Here is a 23,188-nt window from a genome sequence, read left to right as displayed (position 1 = left end):
AATTTGGGCAACCCATAGCCTATCATCAAAGTCACTTGTGCATGCGGCATATTACTTCACTTTTGCAAAAAGGCAAATTCTGTTTGGATAGCATTTGATCCTCCAGTGTGTTAAATCTGTTAAAACCTGAGATTTGTTGCCAGAACTGTTCATTTGCATCAGTCAGTTCTTTTGATTCTCAGTTAATCTATTTTATTTCTTTGATTACTCATTAAGTCTATATCAGAAAATATTGAAAAATACTTCAAGACGACATTTTCAAATTCTTTTAAAAATGGTTTCATTTGTCCGACGGTCTCAACCCCAGTGGCGTCCAATTTACAAAGATATAAAACTTAAAGAAAAGAAGTGCTGATTTTTGAGAGGCCTGTTGAAGAGCATTCATTGCTGCTTTATAAATGGATAATTAGATTATTTTCCAAAATTGTTGATTATTTTGTGTTGATAATAATCAATAAAAAATAAACATGTCAGCACTACATATCAATGTGCCAAAATCACAAATAAAATATTATAATTTCATTGTTATCATATGACATTGACATAGGGGTGATCTACTTATTAAACTAACTAACCAAATGTCACTGAAGAATAAAACCACACATGACATAATTTAAAAATTCATTTATTATTTCAGATTTTTTTCGCCTTTGTTATACAAAGATGTTAAATAACTTAAATACATTCTTACCAGTCATTTGTGATCTGTTTATACCTACAAGCTATACACATGAGGTAGAGGAAAATAATTTAGGGTTCCCATAAGACATGAATAAGTGAACATGGACAAAGCTTTGTTGGTGTAGTATCATCACAAAGGGCAATACACAGTTGTGTGTTTTCATCTTTGTTTTACAAGCACAGTACAAATCCTAACAAAAAGTACTTGTACATGTAAAAGTGACACAATCATCAACATTAGCAGTTTATACCGTATCATATGGTGATAACCAACATTACAAAGCCAAGAGCCTTTTCACAAAATAGAAGATTATACAAACAGATCAAATGCTATAAAAAATATCGTTGATGACTGTGATTTTGTTTGAATACTTGCAGAAATGTCTCGTGATCGTGCGCATGAATAAAAGCCAGTTCAATGTGAGTCGATTTCTAAATTTGTTAGGATTTCTTAGTGCTTAGATAACAGCAAATGTTGAGATATGAAATGAAATATGTTTAAAGTATACACTGCTTCTTGAAGCCTCCACCCCAAAAGGAACAAACACCCAAAAAGAAAAAACAGAGTAAAAAATACAGGATATAAAATCAATTTAGACTTTGACGTTATTTACACTAAACACATGCTCATAATATATTTAAAAATAATTTATCTTTTATTTTTTTTTCTACAAAATAGAATTTTGTACATGATCCACTGACAACTAAACAGTGCAGAGTTTTGGATTTGAGAATATGGACGAGTGTGACAACAACATCTAAAAACCGACTGACTGCTGCATCATGCTCCTCTTTCACGGGAGGAATTTCAGGCCTATATACAATCTATAAACAAACAAAAATGCACTCGGTGAGCATTTGGTATTCCTGTCATGCCTGTTTTGAGTCCATTCAATAGTAGAGAACCTCAGTGTTTTTGGGCCGAGGAGTGTGTTGAGAGCGCACACACCAAAAGCTGTGGGAAGCAGGCATTTATGCTTCGAGTCTCAGCATAGCTATTATGGTTTCCATGTAGCGTGCAAAGTTCTATGTATATGTTTTGACCAGTCTTTATTTGGCATGCCTCCTCATATCAAAATGCTTGGAATTCATCTCCCCAGGACAAATAACCCATGCAAGGCTCTCTTCCTGAAGCATGGTTTTGCTGAAGGTGGTTTAATTTCAAATATTGTGATAATCATCTTTAAAGACTAAACTGTCTGTTGAAGGTAAAAGCCTTTTTTTTTCTCGGATGTTTGGCATGGTGCAGTATCTCTGATTACAATCTGTAACCATCTTGCTACAGCAGTTGTTCGCTGTATTTATGGTGCACCACCACAAATGTCTAACGTTTCTTATTGCTACCAATTTCTGTTGCTTGTGAGATTAAACATGTGCCTCACTTTTGTCTATATACCACAGGAGAAGAAACCTTTGCTATTTACATTTTTTTTTTAAAAAAAGAGTCTGCACTGCACTGTATCGATAAATACAGATCTTTAAATACTTTAAAGGGCTTTGGGGCTTCAGTGCGTGAATGGCGCTATATTACAAAGCTGGGTCCCTCACTCAGTAGTTAATTCACACCCATCTAAAACAAGGCATATAAGGTCCTATATCTTATGAATTATAACATAATGTTCCCAGAAGCTAAGTGCTGAGAATACAATGAATTCTTGTCTGCATTGTTTGTGTGTCATCTTCATGGTCTTTAACTGTCACTGTAGTTACATGGCAGGGTTCATTATGCTGCTTTATGTTAACTGTGTCACTGTGTGCCAGGCAACAAGTATAAAACGTGAAAAATCAACTAATGCATTATAAAAACTTCACTGTCTTCTGAATGAAGACAGCAGATTTGCTAAACATGACACAAATATTAGTCTTATAAAATATATATTAGCTATGAAGCTTGCGCATTTATCTTCACTTGAGCAATTCTGCAGACATGTCAAGTTAGATTTCCGTCTCTTTTGCCCCATACTGTTTGGACTGACGCGGTTCCTACTGTACATGCTGCATGTCTACATGTTGAATATGGCTCAATCAAATCGTGGCAGCTGAAGAGGAAAGAAGGATGTGAAATGGTAGGGGGCTACATTCCTCCAGTTCTCCACAGTTTTCTTTACAACTTCAAAGTAGCCAAAGTTAAACAAAATCCTAATAAGTAGATTTAAGCTCCAGAGAGCTCCTCAATTTTTTGATCTGAGTTACACGTGGACCGTTTGCTGGTCAAGTGATCACCTGTTGCACTGAAGTTGGCTATAATAACAAGGCCACTGTCATCTCCAACTTGGATATCATTCGCATTTGCACTATTTCTCTCCATTTTTTCCAAATAGTAATAGTGGTTTAAGTTATTCCCTGAACACTGGTACGCTCAAGGCCGAGAATAGCCTAAACTGACTGGTTTAGTTATTTTCTGTTAATGCATCGCCTAAAAGCTTCATATTATATTATTACAAAAAAAAAGTTTTAAAAGAATTGAGATTTTTTTCTCCCTGTGAAGGAGTAGTCCCAAAGGATCTATAAATTATCCACAGCAAGACAACGGACACAAGTGTGCTGCTTTCCAAAGGGCCTTGTCAAAAATTACGAAGAAAAACAAGCGAGAGCACACAAACAACGAAAGATTTGTGTGGTTAGTGGTTTGTTTTTAACATAGTAAGATAAGTGGCTTGTATAATATCATTACAATATAACTGAATTTATTTACATACATATGCAAACACACAATGTGTGTGAGTGTAAATATGTGCGTGTAGAGTAATTCTTACACCCTGTCTTTTTGTAGCAGTCTCTGAATATGGTTTTCGTTGCCATAGAAGTCGTCATTCAAACCCCCCTTTTCCCCCTCGCTATCTACTAAATGCTCACATACAAACACACGAAAAGAGTGACAAATACAAACACAAACACACACACACCATTCTTCTTTGGGCAAGGCCCTAAAACCAGTCTGTAGGTGTTACTGTCCTTGTCTTGGATCCGCTTTTAACTGGACACTAATCTCTGTTTTCTTGTGAAAAGATGCAGTTGGACATTTTTTTTTTTTATTAGGAAAGTAGAAGCTTCTCTCTTCAAGGCAGCGCCGTGAAAAAAAGCTTGAGATGTTGACCCAGTTGTCTGAGAAGGTTTTTAATTCTGCAAACCCAACAGGACCTCTGAACCCCAACCCACAGAAATCCCTCAAAGTGCTTATTGCTTCTCCATTGGCTCGCTCTCCTTTGTTTGTAGAACACTGTTCTGACAGCAGGAGAAAAACCTTGTTGGAGAACAAACTGACGACTCCTCTCTCATCTTTCACTTGCTCCACTGGTCAGTAGGCCAAATAGGGGCTGACAGGTGACTGGGTTACCCTTTGCAGGTATAGACCTCCTCTCTCTGCGTGCAATGCTTGCATTCAACGTAGCAGCACCAGCGCACTTGGCACTGGCAAGGCCTGGTCACCTCCCTGCTTTGAGTGTTATGGCCTCGCCCGCAGCAGATCGCATCGCAGTTCTTGTCCTTGTAGCACTTTCGGGCTGCAGTGCCCAACGAGTACTTGCTGGGTCTACAGAAACTGGGTGAGTCCTCGATGTGGAGCAAGTCCATAGTGCGGGGGATCTGGTCATTCAGGCCAGGCAGGGGCTGCTGCTGCGGCTGCTGTTGCTGCTGCTGGTTGCGGCCTGTGGAGATTTCTCCCTCCCCTGTGGCCTCGTTGGTGGAGCTTCCGACCTTGACGGAGGTCTCGTAGCGCTGCTTCAGCTGCTTGCCGATCTCGTGGAAGGGCAGGAGCTGCCTCCAGCAGGTCTGGACAGTGCAGGAGCCGGAGACGCCGTGGCATTTGCAAGTGGTCTCCACTCCGGCCTTGATTACCTGGTTCAGAGACAGAGAAATACTGTTAACTGCCATGACACATTAAAGGAACATAATGAAAGCTATGTAAATTAACGTGCCTTTGCAGAATTTCAAAGGGCCAAATTACCCAAATATGTGCACAGTTAGACTATTAGGGTGCAGCGCAGCGGTTTGGGAGGAATATAGAGACACAACGGAAAATTATTATACTCACTGCTCTTTTTGATATCATAACAAAAGGGAAAAGTCCAAGGCTTCACTTATTGCTCATGAACTATCATCAAAATAATTCCAAGGGGAACAATATAACATTTTGTCTAAGGCTTCACATAAAAGAGCGAGTGAATAATAGTTGGTAGGAGGATTGATTTTGTTTATGATAACCACGGATGACATTTTAATTAAACTCAATAACTGTTATTACGGTAAGTGAGGGGAGGTTATTTCTAAGAAGCACTATATAACAGATGATTCATTCAGAGAGCCATGAGAAAGAGAAGACTCAAATACTTAGACACTGGGCGCTATTCTTGTCCTTTTACTGTAAATGTGTTCTCTAAACCCAGAGTTGATCAACCGAATCTTGATAATTATGTCATAACACAGACAGTAAGTCATGCAAACAGTTGGCAGGAGAAAGAAAGTCGTCTCTTCTCTAAAATCATACATAATTGCAAGTGAAACAAAGAGGTTGTCAGCTAAAAACACCTCTACTCATTATTGTAGCAGTACTTGACCTCTTAGCAGACAGCCAACGTTCGCCAGAGAATCAACCACAATGCCGAAAAGCAGTGTGTGTGTGAAAATGGATGACAATAACACATTGTCTTAGGTGGGGTTTGGATAACATCTACAGTACTTTTCTCAGACTGCAAAAGAGATCGGGGAACAGGAAGTGCATATTCATCACACCAGCAGGTCAAGAAAATTTGATAGGTCAGCTTTTAAATGTCGGGGGGGATGCAGAGACTAGCACATTCCAGTTTCGTCCTCCGTGTGGGAATTCATCCCGAATGCGGTACACCTCACTACATGTGCAAATCGAAAAAATAAAAAGAGCAAAAACAATGTTGTAAATCTTTTATCACAAATAAAATCTCCTGAGAGATTGGATTTTGGTGAGCCAAGCTGAAAAGGAAGAGCCTGCATTGGTCTTTTGGGAGAGTTTTGTGTCTGCTAACATTTGGGAAGTGTGCCTCTGCTATAATTCATTTTGAAACCAAAATGAAAATGGCTACAATATGAGAAAACCCGAATAAAAGTAACAGATTCCAGACTTTTAGTTTGCTTTGGCTTGACAGATTAAGACCATTCCCTCTTTTTTATTTTACTATTAAAAACCCTTCCAAGACGAAAAGCCCATATTTGCTCACCACAAACAATTGCTGAATTGTGCCAAAGCACAAATGAGAGTTATTGCATATCTAATCTGAGAGTGAAAACCAAATATTGACTAATGAGCACTTTCAAATTTACAGTAGCAATTACTTTAATCAGTTTGGGTTTCTCTTTTTCCAGCTTTCATGGAGATGCTTGAACCTCTATAGTATTTTTTCAGTAATTTTACTCTCCTGGGATACTCTCTGTATAACTCTATCAATGTCATTCAGTTGTGGTCATATTAAATTCCTCTTTAGTCATTTTAACTATATATTTGGACAGTGTATTTTGTCTTGGACAGCAGTCATGTATCAGCACTGTAATGTTTAAACTCCAGTGTTACAAAAGCAAGACTTAAGATATGGTATAAGAGTATATCCGGGATAAGGTGCACAATGCACTGGCACTTCATACTGCTGTTTATCTACATAATGAAACAGGACTCAGACTGTATTGTATTATCACAATTTTCCCACCATTTAACTGATTCATGTGAGCAATCAGCCAACATTGCTGTTCAAATACTGTCTGTGACTCCAAATGAACTCTGACCCTATTTGAACTGCTGTCTTTATGAGTGTGTCCTGGTTGGCCTCATTTACGGCTTATAACTCTAACTCAGCTTTGTTTTCAAATGATAAAAATTATTACTTTAATAAAAGCCGAAGTGACAGATATAAGAACATTAATAATAAATATACTGCTGTAAAATGATTGTATAATTAACTGTTTTCTTTCCTTTGAATGAAACTCCCTAAAATTTTATGAATCATTGGCTAGCACAACTTAAATTAAGTGATAGTTTAATGCCTTGGACAACTTATCAGATAATAAAATACTGTTGCTATCAAAGTCACAGACAAAGAATGAATGGAAAATAAAATGGGACCTTAAAGGGGAACAATTCCATGAGATTGTGGCAATCATGTGAGTCAGATTAAAACAAGACTGGTCACAATTGATCCAGCAGAGGCTCCATTTACACCTGGTATTAAAATGTGATACATATCTGGATAGTGACATCCAGGCGTCATTAATTTCTTCCACTTTTTGTGAGGGAAGACTTAGACTTGGACTTAGCTATTACTACTACTTCTTGCTTTTGTGGGGCTTCCTTAAGCTGGCAGGAAGAGCCAGACGAAAGGGAACTTTCATCTTACTGGGCTGAAATTTCATGAACGTGGTAACGCTGTATGAATTTCTTTTACACCTGATTGAGATCACAGTGCGAGCCTGTACTCCAAATTTTGTCTGGCCCATCTGATCACATCATTCCAATCACAATGAGTGCATTTACATCTTCCATTAACATGTGTTTTTCCTTACCCAGATAACATATCCAGATACAGATTTCTTTTTAATGCCGGGTGTAAATGGGGCATTAATCCTTAGTAATGCATGGGCTGAAGCTCCAAAAACCCTGGATAATGCAGCTTGATAGTGTTTTTTGTTTGACCCTCACTGACTGATAAACAGTACCCACGTTGTTTCAACTCTACAACTCCACTTTGTAACACAGTCAGTAGAAAGTTTGCAGTATCCAGACCTAGATTACACAAACCTGCATTAGTTCATTTTTTGGTCACTTGGGAACAGCGAAAAAGCTATAAACACAACACATTATCATATTATCACTTTATAAAGTTATTATGGCAAAATGTATTAGCAAACGTTTGCTTATTTACACAGTGCCAAGCAAGTAGCATACAGAGTCTTTTCACTGAAAACAGCTGTCTGCTGCGGCTGGAAACAATGCTGATGAAAGCGGCAAGAGTGACCCAAAACAGTAAAGCTGCAGGCCGTAAAACCGAAACAAATGCTAACATGCTAAAACACACCAGAGAGCTGAGGGGAACTGCAGAGTCAGGTGATAATTCTTCGTGGGTTTGTGATTACGAGCGACCCTTTCACATTACATATGTTTGATCCATTGATAATATAAAAATATTGATTAAAATAGTATTAAGTCACAGGCTGAGTATGTTGACTTTGACCCTAACCCTTTAATAAACCATCATCATCATCTTCTGATCCTTCACACTTACCTTCATGCCCACATTTGTATTGTGCATGTCCACGCGTGCGCGGAGGTCCTTGTTGGAGCGTTTGCCCAGGAAGTCCTTAACAAACTTGTTGGCGTATTTGAGGTTGTCTCCACAGCCTCCCCACTGCCATGCCTTGCGGTTCTCCAGGTCCGGGGCTTCGTCACACGTGCAGCGCTCCATCCGTCCTGCGCTGCATGCTTTGGCCATCGCATGGGTTAGGCCCGCCGAGGAGATGGCATACAAGAAGGCTGTCTCTTTAAATCCTGTGGGAGCACAGGGGGAGAGTGACAGATGAGATGCAGCAAGTTCAAATAGTTAAATTCTATTTCTCAGTTTTTTGTTTAAGCACAATTGAGTAAAATGCATTGATTATACAGCGTCTTTGGTGTGCAATATTGAAAAACAGAGATATGACCTACCAGATTTGCTTTGAGTTCAAAAGAAAAAGGAAAGATCTGTAACAACTCATCTTCCCTTACCTCTCTTTAGTATGTTGGCTCGGTGGCGCCCCTCTAAGGTGCAGTTCCACCTCTCAAAGCGGAATTGATACTGGCATTCTAGGGCGCTCATGGTGATGGCCTCTCTCAGGGTCTCCGCTACGCCCGGGTCTCGTCTGCACATCCTGCGCTGCTTCTTTTCCAGTTTGAGCCGGTCGCACAGCTTGTAGTGGGCCCTGCCCATGTTCTCCTCTGGTAGAGAGTTCAGTGGCAGGATAGACAACGGTTCATTACCTGTCAACCTAGAGTGAAAGATTGCAAACACAAAGACACCCTCAGATGAAACAGTGCACAAGGAGGGAGTGGATACATCTTGATAAAGGTTCCAATAAAGCGCAGGATGCTGACCTTCCTGGATAAACAATAAAAGTTGCAAAGATATACTACATAAACAGCACAGGAAGCACAGCTGGGGCATATAATGCTCAAAAGTTTGGTTAATGTTCAAATGAATTCAGCTGTTCGGTGGTTAATGTTCAGGGGAATTCAACATTAGCTGGAGATTGAGATCAACCTCCAACACAGGCGTGTCTGTGTATAGAGCAAATTCTCTACAGAGGTGGAAGAGGTCTTTCTTTTCATAATGTTCCTGAAACTGTTTTGTCCCTGTTCAGACCTCACTGATCACCCTGATCAAGTCACAGCACCAGCAGGTTACTGCCTACAGTATTCAACACTGTAGTTTGAGATTATACATTGTGTATTATGACTAATAAAGCATTCAGCTGGTATGGACACATATTTAAATCAATGGCATGCAGTGAACGTGACAGTCATACCACATGCATGTGAAACAGTAGCCAGCGGATACTTGGTTTAATATTTATATCATACCCTGAGGGGGGGAATGTCACTCACAGAAGCATTGTATAGGTTTCAACATGATCACACAGGAGGATTTACACTCTCGTTATAGAATCCCCACACAAAAGTCCAGTATTCAAGATCTTAAAGCTGCAATCAATTTGAAATACAACAAGCAGAAGTCCCAGTTCTAAACATGGTATGGAGAACATGTGGTAGACTTGCACTCCTTTCGTCAGTTTATTTAAGGGAAGCGTATATAAAACACACAAGCGGGGACTGCCACATAGCTGGCAAAACCGACGACCAGCGTTCTGAGGTTGTGATGGGGAAAGCAGAGCATTACTTTCATAAACACACACAGGGGACATGACTGTCAGCCTGTGACCATTTTGGTCACACCAACTGACAGGATTGGCACCATAGTTGTTCATTATGTGTAATTTCTGGCCTCCTTTACACCCTTAAAGTGAAACTGTAGAATAAATGGATTTACAGAACTCACAAAAGCACAAGTCTTCAGGCCAACATGCCTTCGCAGACAGACTTGGGACACTTTTGTGCATGAACTGACACCTCATTTAATGCTGCATTGATCAAATGCAGCACTGCAACATTTAGCATCAATTGTAGGTTGCAGTGTATTTCTTTTTTTTATCCTTGTAAAAAATGAGCCAAGACAACACACACACACACACAACACATAGCTTTGCAATGAATTTCCTATACAGTACGTGACAGTTAATGGAGGCTAATGACAGAAGCAGTGAGAAAAATCTAATACTACTAATCATCTTAGCACTAATCTGGAAATTATAACGTGAAATTAAACTGAAACTTAAATTACAATAAGATTACGAAATCTTTCATATGTCTTATTTCAGTTTCCACAACCAAGTTGCTTGTTATCATCAATCTAGACAAAAGATGCATGTATCATGAGGTCACAGCATCATCCCTTTTTGAGTCTAAAAAAGGTGTATAATAAATTTAAAAACGGTAAAACTATGACTGTGAAGAGTAACCACAGCAAACGGGAACTCTGCCACAGACTTTAATTCAGCCAAGCAGTGTAAAAGAGATTATTCTTCAATATTTTTGTAAAGTTGCAGAGCACCTGCTGGATGTCTACGCTGGTGTAGTTAATGTACCAAAAGTGTTGACTGGTGATCTACATTACTTACATTTTTGACTTCATTACTGTTTTTCAGAGAAGATTCTGTCATCACTCATATGCCTCTAGCAGAGGGTCACAGGGGTTGTTTAACAAGAGATTTGTTTTATTAAGTCCAATAACTGACTGAAATGTTTCCCTTCAACTCTTCAGTTTCATACCAGTGGACTTAATAGTTCACATATGCTATATGATATTGTCTTAACTATGCATTCACAGCCTGGTTGAGGATCTGAGCAGTCAAATCAAACAGGGAGCATCAGGATTTGCTTTCAGATTGGGTCAAATGGTTTCCTTTTTACAAAGTGTGTTTGCCTTTCCTTAACTTGTCTGACAGCTATGAATTTTCAAATGGAAACCTGGCAAGCTGTGTCTTGACAAAGATTGCTCTCCCAACACACTTAAGAGAAAAAAAATGTATGGTCTGAGGCGTACAGAGCGAGGCATACACAATGCACGAGCACAATGTTTCTGTGAATAACTGGCATTTTACTCTTAATTGTTTCAAGCTTTGTTAAAATATACTCTAATAACAATGCCAAGGAAACATGTTTAAAGAGCCAAAACAAACAAATCCAGTCGACCCAGTATGTTACAAATGACTGACAACCGTTCCACAACATTTCATGGCAGGGTAGACGAGGATTGAATGATGGCGCCCCGTGGAATACCTGCCTAATTCCATTTGCAACATCAGTGAGGAAGACAAGTCAAGAAAATTCAAGATATTCAAATCCTCACTGCACCAGGAAGCAGTAGACTTCTAGATAGGTCTGCAATTTAAAAAACAAGCACATATTGATTTTAATTTGTACTTTGTTTACCTCAACAAAGAGATCTTAGTGACAAATGGTGGTCTTAATTTACTCAATACCACCAACATGACGCGTACATTCCTCAGTAAGACATGCATAGTAACACCATTCAGCGTCAAATCTTCCAAAAGCCTGCATGCCTGCCAAAGACACCATTAGAATGACAGCCCTCAACTGTCTGTGTGACGTCTGCCTGTCTGAGACAAAAAGATGGTCTGAGCGAAGCTGGAGGGAGGCCAAAGATGACATGACACTGATCTAAGCGCTACTGTCTCTTTGGCTTTTTTTTTTTTTTTTTTTAAACAAAGGCATATTTCTAGCTAGTTACAAAGACAGCCTGGGGGCAAAGTGTGGAGGAGAGAGATTTGAGAGCGGAGAAACACTTCACGTCTCCAGAGAAGAAACTACTGGCCAGGGCTCGCGTTTGTGCATGTTTCCGCTCTGTGGCAGACCAAAAAACAGTCAAATTGTATCGCAGATGTACACTGACTCCATTTCCTCCCTATTTGTAAAGGACCCCCACTCTATGAGTGGATGCACTTTCTAATATTTACGACGCTGAAAGTAGAGTTTGATCTCAATCATTACTCTTAAATTCGAGTTTGTATGAAATTAAAGATAATATTTTCCCTGGATGCAAGACTGTGACCCCTGCTGTCACAGAAAAAAATGGGTCACACATTCCAATATGGTGATCAGCAATAAAAAAAAATATTACTCTGCTGTTTGCTGAAGAACGAACTCAGTCAACTCACTTAGAGGAAAAGAGATTTGGAAAATAGTACAGTGGTTGAATCACAAAAATCATTACGCATCTGAACTTCAAATCTTTGGTCAAATAGAAACCATTATTGTGTTTTCCCATAACAATGACTAATTTTATGGGGAAAAAAATGTAATCTGACAACTCAGTTGAGCTCTTAAAGTGCAGAATAAAGTCTCTTCATCATGAAAGGTAAATGTGTGGAGTGGAGGCACTAACAAGTTATCTACTCCCTAATAAATTAGAAGGCAAGAGCATAAAACTCTGTGTTTTCTCATCATGGACCATTTTCTGTAGGTGTTTTTGTTTGAGGTGTTGGCACAGCAACACCAATTACACATGGAATATAACACCAACATATAAAACTCATTATTATCCTACACGAGGTGGGATTCTTGCTGGTGTTTGCTCAGCTTTGCTTTTTCCATTCACACACTTGCCTCTACAGACTCCTAACAGACATCACTGACCTCCTCTCACGCTGCGCCTCCTCCGCTGTCTTTCACTTACTAAACACTGGAGTTTGTTTAGTCCTTTCTCTCTGCATGTCAGCACCTCCCATTGCCTGTGACATTTACTTTATATACATTTTCCAATGCAGCATGTTTTAGTGAAAACGGCTCACTTCACACCATGGAGCCTCAGAATCAATCCCTCGAGGAAATCATTGACTAGCACTAAAACTTTGCCGTCATCACTCCCTCTCTGGCTTTACATTAAACTCGTGGAAGTGACCCTCAGCTGGTAATTCTGGGGTAATTCTGGCCGTTCTTCAATGGTTTGGTATGTAAATAGTTAAGGAAGAGTAATAATGCATAAAATCTTAGGTAGTGGAAAACATGTTCACTCTAACAACGTTTTTTGGCCTATATGTATATGCTCACTCTATGTATAACCTACAAACACACACTGCTTTGTAACTGCTGCTGTTATTCATACACTCATACAGCCATATATAAACAGAGGCCGCTCGTCCATGTGGTATAGATTAATCTCAGGAGGCTGAAGCAGCAAACCTTACAAATGATTCACAGATTAATTGATGACTCACTTAATAAAAATCGCAAAACAAAAATGACAAACATTCTCTGATTTCAGCTTCTAAAATGTGGCTATTTGCTATTTTTTTCTGTATTATATCATTGTGAGTTTAATATATTTGGGTTTTGGACTGATGGTCAGACTAAAAGCCGTCACCATGGGCTCTGGAAAATGGAGATGATCATTTTTCACTATTTTGTGACAGTTTATTAGGTGGTTCATTGGTTCAGTCAGTCATCAGATGAATGGTTAATTATTATTTTTATCAGTTGCAGTCAGAGCCTGGCCAAGAAAAATGACCAGCATGATATTTTGGTCAAATTTAGCTTACGCAGACATATTGGTTTCAGTGTGTATGGCTGTTGATAAGTAACAAGAAAACTGAAAACTGGTGTAAACAAATGCCAAAAATTAGTTTGAGCTCATTTAGAAACAATGTAGCCATTATTTTCCAACAGAGGGCAATGAGAAAATCTCTTTCTTTGTGCATATGTTGGTCACAGTTTCTTAAAAAACTAATTTAAGAGATATTTGTCAAAAATGTTGCTTATGTTATATGTTTACATCTAAAAAATGAATGTTGGCCAATATATCATTATCAGTTTTTTTGTTTTTTAACTCTCAAATATTATTATTATTATTATTAGCCTCAAAAATTCATCATTGGTCGGGCTATAGTTGCAGCTCTATGTAGATGTTTTTTCACTTATCGCTGAGATTTCACTTTAAACGTCCACATTCTGCACACAACTGATATTACAGATAATAATGCCTCTCCCGTTGAGAAAACTGATACTTTGTGTTTCCAAAGGAAAATCTCTCTTAGTTTTGAGCAGTAGGAGTGTAAAAATGTTCTCCTACTACAAGTTAATGGAGATAAAAAATTATATTTTTGGTATATTTTTATTTTTCAGATTTAGAGATAAGGATGAAAACACTGTGCGGCAAAGTGTTTTGGCAATATTCAGCTACCGTGTCTGTTTATCATCTCCATCCCCCACAGGACTAACAGGTGCTGGCTACGTTTGTGTATGTAGTTACCGTATACATGTGTGCTTGCATGTGTGCACGTGCACATGCATATGGGTACTTACTACCTTGAGTCAACACCTATAAGAGTCAGTCGTGGCTGAACGCGCCCAGACAGAAAAAAAGCACAAAAGCCACAGTTTCTCCATCAGCCTGAACTTGCAGATTGTGTGGTCTGGTGTCTCCTTGATCACAACCAACCCCCCCTCCTCCTCCTTTTTTTTTTTTTCCTCTTCTCCCAACTAACCCCTATTCCCACTGGTCAATTACTCTAAACGAATGCCAATCATTCCGCCCAGCTGTTGGCTCCAAACAAAGCCTCCTCTAGACAAAACCACCACTGTCTACGAACGTAACTTACACAATACAATGACAGACGTGAACATGTGTCCTGGAACACTTCAACTGTCATGAATATAAACTACCGTGCTCACCTGAGACTAATCTGTGTAGATTAAAATTATTGGTAATATTCATTAAATTAAACATTAGAGTTTCTGTAGGAAATTAAACTCGCCAGTGCTGATCTCCGTTTCTCTCTTTCACTTTTTCCTCCTGCCTCCACAGCGTTTAAATGCTCCTTTTGGGGGGGAAAAAAGTGAGTGTTTTTCTCAGAAATGTTGGATGAACTTCAGACCACCCTGCCCAAGTCCCATCTGGTGTATCACAGCCCAAGCCATGCCAGAGGTAGTAGGAATGTGAGTGTGTGTGGTGTTTTCCCTCTGGCCCACTCTAACTATGGCTGACAATGTGCTCCACAGCTTAAACTCTGAATAATTGAAGAAACCATGATTCAGTGTCGAATAACTCTCTGGTACGGGGAGTCTCCGGGCTTATGTCCACCTACAAGAAGTTTATAAGAGAAGAAATTCTGCACTGAATTGCATTTAAAAATCAATATTTTCTTCCTGACCACCATAGAGATACCACTCATTCCCCCAAGTCATTAAAACCAGAAATAGGGGAAAGAGTAAACGATTATGTATGAGGCTAAGATAAGATTAGTCACTGGTTGAAAGCACTGGGTGTTGTGACTACTCCTAACAAGCTGTGACTGACACAGTACAGTAACATGACAAAACCGACTTTGAAAACAAAGTGGTACTGGCCTGGGACTTAGTAAGTCATTATTAGTTGAGTAATGAGCCTTTCTACGTAGTGGGAATGTAATGCAACATCTACAAGCACTGCTACTCACAATGTGAGTGGGGAAAGTCTGCTATCTTGTATGACTTAACAGGATATGACCCAATGTTATGTCATCTGCTGTCCCTTCTGGTCATTTACAACCCACATAGGCCGTGCCGGACTACTCCCACTAATTGACTGATCTGGTCAAGTTCCTGTACATGTACTCTCTTGATATTTCAAATGTGAATGTCATGGTACATTAGACATACTTCCTTTTAAGTCAGAGCAATTTAAAGTGCCTGTCATTGTATTCTCACACAAATGGTTGCACAAGCAAACTATTTTTCTTTTTCAATTCATAAAAAAAAGAAGAAAAAGTCACTGCTCAGCCTAATTTTTTAATCCACAGCAGTGCAAGCAAGCGCTGGTAGCTGAGCAGTAGGACTACAGGACCTGGGTTTGGGAATGGGAGTGTGGGGCATGGTAAGAGGTTTAACTGCTATGTGAGAACTCAAGGCTTCTAAGGTCAGCAGCTCAGTTATAGTCACTGTGTGACTGGCACAGATTGGGCGCGCAGCAGTGTCCGCATGACTCCCCTGTTCTAGCCTACACCATGGCACAGAGCAGCCCTGTACCAGCGCACCGACGCACCAAACACGTTCAGGCACACAATACTGTACTCGGCTCTCACCGATTCGAACATGCTGACACAAGACCCAGACCACGTTTATTTGGTAAGGGAGGAAAACAGTTTGACTATAAACTTGGTGCAGATTCTACAAAGTAGATATTTTAAATGCGTGCAGAAGCTGGTGATGTCGGCTTTGTTCATTTATGTTACACTGGGCAAATGCACTTCTGTGAATAAACTGAGCATGCGAAGTCAAACCACGAAATCCAAAACAAAACAGTAGCTGTTTTGAATCACTCATGCCTCAGTAACTTCAAGTGGCTGAGTTTATTAACGGTTATTTACTCTTACTACTGAAAGATTAGAGTTTTCCTCCTGCTCCTAATTGTGAAAAAAGCCTACATAACCCAAATGCAAAGACCTAAAATGCAAGTTTTTGTTTGCTATCTGCTGTAAAATATTAAAGCTCAAACATTTGTTGTCACACTAATTTCCAAGTTAAGGTGGAAAGTGTTCTTATTTCCCCTCATCTGAGTATTTTTGTGCACATTTACTGTAGGCAGTGAAAAAGTTCATTGTAGCAGAGAAAGTTTGCTGGGTCTGGGCCCATTCAGGTCAGTGTACATCTGACTGTGTCCATTCTCAAACTAATGCTCAGACTTTATGGATAAATATGCCGTATTGGGCAAACCTTAGTCTATGTAATAACACCCATTTGGCAAACACACACATTTCAGTGGAGTGCATGTCAGGTCAGGCCTCTATACAATTGTGTTTTATGCAAGATGATTGCCCTGATTAAATGCAGTAACAGTCTAACCCTGTGGTTTTGAAAACGTATCGTTAACATATTTTAACCCTGGATGAAATCCTTACAAACAGGTGTATGAGACTGAAAACAAAATTTTATGTTGCCTGCTCAGGAAAGATTTATTTTATTCTCATAATATGTTGAAATCTCTTCAAGATAGACATGAGAAAGGCACAGATATTCTCTAGAAGCCCAAAACCTTTACCAAGGGTTTGTCAATCTGCTAATCTTGGCACATGCGAAGCGTCATGTCTCTTCTATCCCCACAAACTAGGCAGAGAAACTCGCCTGTGGTCAAGGATGGAAAACACAGGACATAGCGGTCGCACTAACTAGCATCATCTCATCAATGCCTGACCACTAAAAGTATCTTGAGTCTATATTAGTTTTCCTGTTTTGCAAATTGCCCATGTCTCCAACTCCATCTGCAAAGATCATCATGTGAGTGTACAGTTTGACCAACAAGAGTTTCCTTCAATGGGAGTTTCCTTCCCATATCTTCTGTCTATCCTTCAATGAAGTGCACAGCTGACTGCTGGGACTGAACTGGCGCTGCCGTCTTTTTAAAATCAAATATGTCTTAGCTGCGGTCTCTTCGGCATGCTGATGACACTAGAACCGTAAGTCTTTCGGATGTGAGCACGCCAAACACATTTTAAAAGCCCTACCACACCATGTAATCTTCAAAAACATTCAGTACAACCATGTAATTATACAGTATGAGCCCCTTAACAACCCACCACAGACATCCCTGAAACTTTCATAACAAAGGTGTGTACCAAACTCTGCAGTTTCTGATGATTCAACCTGTAAAATAAACAGTAATGCTGTGCATCACACGATTTAGAGACATGAGAAGTGAATTTTCGCTCTGTAAGCTTAAGTTGAAAGACACATTCTACATGTCATGCAGGTTGACCACAACTAAGAATACGTAGACTTATTTTCTTTTCCTAAATTATTTTTACACTGAGCTGTCTGCCTTTACATTTGCTGTTTTCACATTTCATTTCCCACTCTCCTACTGTTACACAAAAAGGTTACAAAGTGCTGATTGAGGATCATCCTGCACTCTCAGAAGACGCTGCACCACCCTGTGGCATCCTCGGGCATAGCAGGCCTTTCCAGAGGGATGTCATGGAGCAGAGTGCTCAAAGCAAAGCACGGCTTAGCTCAAATCCGGATGTATCAAACAGAAATATAAAGAAAACAAAGCTCTCTCTTTTCAGAGGCCATGCGGTCTGTTATCTAAGCCTCCAGGTTTGCGTGATCTCACCACGCTGCACGGTCACACCGTCAGTGCTGAGAGAATCCTATCTTCTTGGCTCACGGTAAAGTGATACCCTTCGAGGTGTGGCTGTAGCCACAGGATATCCTATGAAGTTGGGAAATCCCTCTATCAACGGTGCTCCCCGCCCTGCTGCACGTCAGGGCTAATCAGTCCTTAAGGCCTGGTAATGAGACGCCCGCCACCACTGTCTGCCCGGCAACGCCAGCCTGAGCCCACACTAACTCTGCTGCTCCTAATGAGTGGTAATCACCCAGCAGCTCCCCACAAACCACTGCAGGGATACCAGCACGCACATGAGGCAGGCAAACCAGAGGACGGAAGGGGAGAAAAAGAAGGGAACCAAAGGAAATGTTTACATGGAGCCTCTTAAATAACAACTTGTAACATTTCTGTGCTGTGCTGAAGAAATGAGGCTCTTTTAAAAACTTTAAAACGCATTGCTGTTTGATACACACCAGGAACTAATTCAGCAGAGTGATAAAAACCTTTTACAGCTGCACACTGAAAAATCACTCCTCCTCAGTAAATTTACACACATCCCATTTGTTAGCCTGTTGTTTTTGGCATGCTGCCTCACTTAATGGAGCGCTGAAAACAATAATACCATATGAAAGGGCATCAGGAACAAACTGATGATAGAGTGTTTAAGGATATCGCAGTAATCAAATAGTAAGTAATAGCAACCACTATATTTGCTTCTTCCGGATACTGTGGTGCCTCTGTGATTGGTAAATCTGAGTTGCATGACTGTGGGCAGCCTTCCTGTATATGTCGCACATGAACTAAATAAAAACAAACTCTTGACTCAGTGTTAGGACTTGCATTCAGCACAGTTTACAAGACCACAGAATGACATGCCTTTTACCAAAACTCAAATTTAAACCGATGGAGTCTCTCAGACAGCACTCTGAGCACGGACGGGGTCAAGCGAGCAAACAAATCACTTCCTTCTCCGACAGTTTACACAATATCTCATCAAGGTGCTGCAACCTATTAAGTCGAGTAACGAAAGCTCAGCGAACATCTCCGATTGAGACTCTAATGATAACGGATTTAGCAGAACCAGCACCTGCCACAACAGGCTGAGGGAAAGAAAATGAGTGCTCACATTCTTGTGGCAAAGGATGACAATTTAAGCGGGTGCTTGACTACGCCAGGAATCCCACCCCACCCTCGGCTGCGCAGACTATGGGCAGGAGAGATTGTGTTTATGTTACACTTACGCTCCACCGCACTCTGGAAATTGGGTATGCAACATTGACCCTCTATTTTGAGTAAATCAGTACCCAGGAGCCCTAGGATGCCTCGTGCTCATGGAATATTTATTTGAACAGGTTTGTGTTGTATGTCCCACAGTCAAAGCCAAGCAGGACTGAGCTGGAGTGTCACCGGTGTCGAGTTTCTGGGAAGTTGGCCACAGGGCAGTCACATTTTGTATCTGTGTCACCTGTGCAGGCTCTTTCAGTATGTTTCATGTTCCTCAGCTGCAGGGCTAAATCATTCACTGACACTCATTCATATTCCTTTCTCACCGGGCCGTGGAATAATAAATCTGGAATATTGTAATACCACATGTCTCTCTTCACTACACAGGCCACAGATAGAGAACAGGCTGACAGAGGGAATTGAAAACAAGTGCTAACTGAATAAGTAAATATGCATTACCATTAAGACCATTAAGGCTGATGTGACTGCCAATTTGGCACGTCAACCTTAATACATACTCCCTGCCAAGGGCGACTTTATAACAGGGAGGGAGACATAAACAGGGACCAGGGTTACATTTGTCCTTCTAATGCAACTTTAGAGCTGCACTGACACCACAGACAGAGTCAGAGACAGAGAAAGTACTTGATATGTGCATGAGTGTTACAGATGATGACGTTTTACTGAGAAGGGCTGAGATATTTCCATCATACAGAGCTATTACAGGTGCCATACAGCATGTTTGCATCACCCACTTTCCAGAAACGAGTGCCAACACTTTGGTGTAACACCCAAGAGAACAACATCTACCCAGAGACATGAAAAACTGAGTGTAAACTACAACAATCCTGTTTAATCAGACATGTTTGATATCTAGAAAGTTTTCAAGTACTTAGAAAACTGCTGTTTCTTTGTTGTTTTTTAACTTTTTATAAGATTTTTACACCAATATATCTTGTTCATGATAACCTTTACATCCAGGAGGAGGTAAAACCCAATTCAACAGGTCAACAGGTCTAAGACACAAGTCTCACAGGCCCTTAGGGGACACTTCCTGTGCTCACAACAGTTCCCAGATCACCTAACACTCCTGGATCCTGCACAACACCCATACCTACCATAAATTTGACTCTGCTGGAAAGACTTCAAGTGTCATCACTCTGCAGTCTACAGCCATTTGTCTCTGTGTGGGTTGTTTGCAGCCAAGGGTAGCACTAACAACATCTAGCAGAGATATTTGTAGATAACACAAGGAAAAAAACAAGATATTGTTTATGTTTTGTATGAGATGCAACTTTGATCATTTTAAAAAATATTGCTTTTTTCAAATTGCCAAAGATTAGGAGTCACTTTTTTTTCTTTTTTCTTTTTTTTTTTTTTTTTTTGATTTTTTGGATCAAAACTCTTCAGTTCCAGGTGAAACATGGCTGCGCTCCCACTTGACATGCTGACCTCATTTGAATGACCTTCACTGTAAACGCTCTTTCAGTTTCTTCTGTAACTAAGAGCAAAACTGTGAAGTGAAGTTCATGTGAGCACACAAACTGGAGTTCGGTGCATTCGTAGCCACTCTGAAGTGGAGGTCATAGTGGGCTACACCTAAAAATCCAAGGCGTTCCCTGGGAAAGACTCACTTTGAAATATACACCCTTGTGCTCTTTTTTAAATTAAACATTATTGTGTATATGACATGATTCATGAAACGCTAAATTTTCAAGATTAATTTCCCAACACGTGTTCCAAGTGTTTTTTAAACCTGATGGAGGCAGCAGAAAACCCCTGCCAGAGTTGTGTGATGTTTATGCTGGATGGGGGAATTTTCTGTGCAAGCTGAGCAGACGTTTCGGCCACCAGTTCAGTTCAGTCAGATTGCTTTATTGTTACCAGCTGTTGAGTCTGAGGCATATACACACTCACCTTTCGCTCCGCGGCTGTTTTCAGAGTCGACTAAGGATATGATTTTACAAGTGTTTCAGCAAAATAATCACTCGACCGCTACCTGCCATTCAAACGTGCCAGGGGTTACTTTACAGTGGGCGCTGACTCAATTGTCAAGGAAAGAATGGGGGGTGAACTCTCCTCGGCCAACATTACTCCGAAGCTGCGTGTATCTACCTATATAGGTGCTGTGTTTATTAGTGTTTCGTTGCCTGCTTGGATCCGCGTTGACAGTACTTGTCACAAAATTTGCAGTTGTCAGCAGCTTCAGCGAGGTCAAATCATGTGCAGGCAACCTGCTGCAGCCACCAGCTGTGAGGCCGTTGAGCGCTGTGCAACCGCCGCCAAGTGACACCTCGCTGACCCGCAGATATGAAGCAATCAAAACAAGTCATAAAATAAATCTACATGCTTTTTTTGTTGTTGTTGTTTTTTTGTTTCAGGATAATCTGATCTTAAAGGTAGATTTCAGTTAGTTTAAAGAGGGGAGGGGGGGTTGTTACCTGCTTCAAGAACCAATCAAATCAATGAGAGCAGCATCATGCACATTATGTCTTGTCAGTCCTTACCCGAAATATGCTGCGGTCGGTCCAGGCAAGTTGAGAAGATACACTATAACTGTGAACGATAACCATCCCAGGAGTAGGTGTCCATCCAGCATTTTGCTGCGGCTCCAGGGCAGATCATTTCGTTTCTCCTGAGTAGCTGTGTAAAATCCCTTGTTGAACGTTCAACACTTCTTATACAGAGAGGAGCTGCGCTGCGCTCCTCCCATCAGCAGAGAGAGAGAGAGGGAGAGAGAGAGAGAGAGAGGGAGAGAGGGGGAGAAGGAGAGGAGAGAGAGAGAGAGTGAGAGAGAGAGAGAGCAGTATGGCAATGCATACTGTATGAGAGCTACACTGATTCACAATTCACTCTCAAGTTTCATACAGATAAATCTTCTCAGTTGTCTTAATTTATGATTGGAGTTTCAGTTTCTCCTCCGTGGGCGTTTTAAGCACCATACCGTCAGTGTTTGTGCAGGCTGAGGTCAGTCTGAGCTGGCCTGTGCTGAATGATAGAATATTTGTTTACCTTCAGTCTGTCCTGTCTCACTTTATTTCCAGAATGGCAAACCCTAAATTGGTTCAATCCAGCAGGAGTAGCATAATGCAGCAATACTAGTTTATATACTGTATGGAAATGTGGTTCAAACTACCACCAAATTTTTGTTCTTATTTTAAACTTTTTCACTTCTGTGCAGTGGTGGAAAGTAACTATCACTCAAATGTTGTGCTTAAGAACAGTTTTGACTTAGCTGACAAAACAATCTCATGAAAAGGGCAACTCAATCTGCTGAGGAAGATCATGTGATCCGATCAAAAGCTCCAGTACTGCTACTACTAGTGGGCTTAGTGTTGATATTTCCAGGATCAAGAATGGACTTTCAATCCAAGTTTTGACATACTTCATTCTAAGCTACTCTATTTTTCTACAAAACATTTCAGTGGCAAATACGTTTAACTCCACTTCATTTATTTGACAGTTATAGTTACTAGTTTCTGTACAGATTTAGATTTGAAATAGAAAAGACATGATACATTACTTAAATAAGCTCTATCTTGACCAGCAACAGCAGTACAACACTCATACAAATATATAATGACACCCACATTGGCCATTTTTCTGCAAAATGAGTACTAGTGACGTTACATGTACAAATTACATTTTGCTCATAACACTTCTGTACTTTTTGCTACAGTAAGTAAGATTTTGAATACAGGTCTTTACCTGTAATGGAGGGTTTTTTTACATTGTAGTATTAATGCAAAGTAAAAGGTCTGAATCCTTTGTTCACTACTGCTGCCAATGTATGTAAATGTGTACAGTCCTGGCTCAGACTTTGCTTCCAGTCTGTGCATTTTTAAACTAGTTCACCTCTGTGCCCCACATTATCAAGTCTGTGTTGATTTCATCACTCAAAAAGACATCATATAGTGCAGAAAGGCTCCATGTTTAGTAAATTTTGGTTAAAGATTGTCTGTTGAAGTTAAATATCAGTCTGGTCTTGCCTTTGCAAGACACAGCGATCAGTTCTCCCAAACCACATTTGCTGAGGTGAGTCGTGAGTTCATCTGCAGTCCACAATGAAG

General features: G+C 40.2%; 1 protein-coding gene across 1 annotated transcript; it reads right to left on the bottom strand.

Annotated features, from left to right (window-relative positions):
• Positions 1 to 609: 609 nt before the first annotated feature.
• Positions 610 to 21,783, bottom strand: wnt9a (wingless-type MMTV integration site family, member 9A). The gene is made up of 4 exons (XM_044369274.1): positions 21,626 to 21,783; positions 8,405 to 8,664; positions 7,926 to 8,188; positions 610 to 4,518 (listed from the first exon to the last, which is right to left on the bottom strand). The coding sequence occupies exons 1-4, from the start codon at positions 21,715 to 21,717 to the stop codon at positions 4,015 to 4,017; spliced, it is 1,119 nt and encodes a 372-aa protein (XP_044225209.1). The 5' UTR covers positions 21,718 to 21,783; the 3' UTR covers positions 610 to 4,014.
• Between the last annotated feature and the right edge of the window lie 1,405 nt (positions 21,784 to 23,188).

Source organism: Thunnus albacares, chromosome 12 (assembly GCF_914725855.1).
Source record: "Thunnus albacares chromosome 12, fThuAlb1.1, whole genome shotgun sequence".
NCBI classification, from domain to species: Eukaryota; Metazoa; Chordata; class Actinopteri; order Scombriformes; family Scombridae; genus Thunnus; species Thunnus albacares.
The sequence above is the reverse complement of the archived record's forward strand: the minus strand, read 5'-3'. Positions and strand labels throughout refer to the sequence as shown.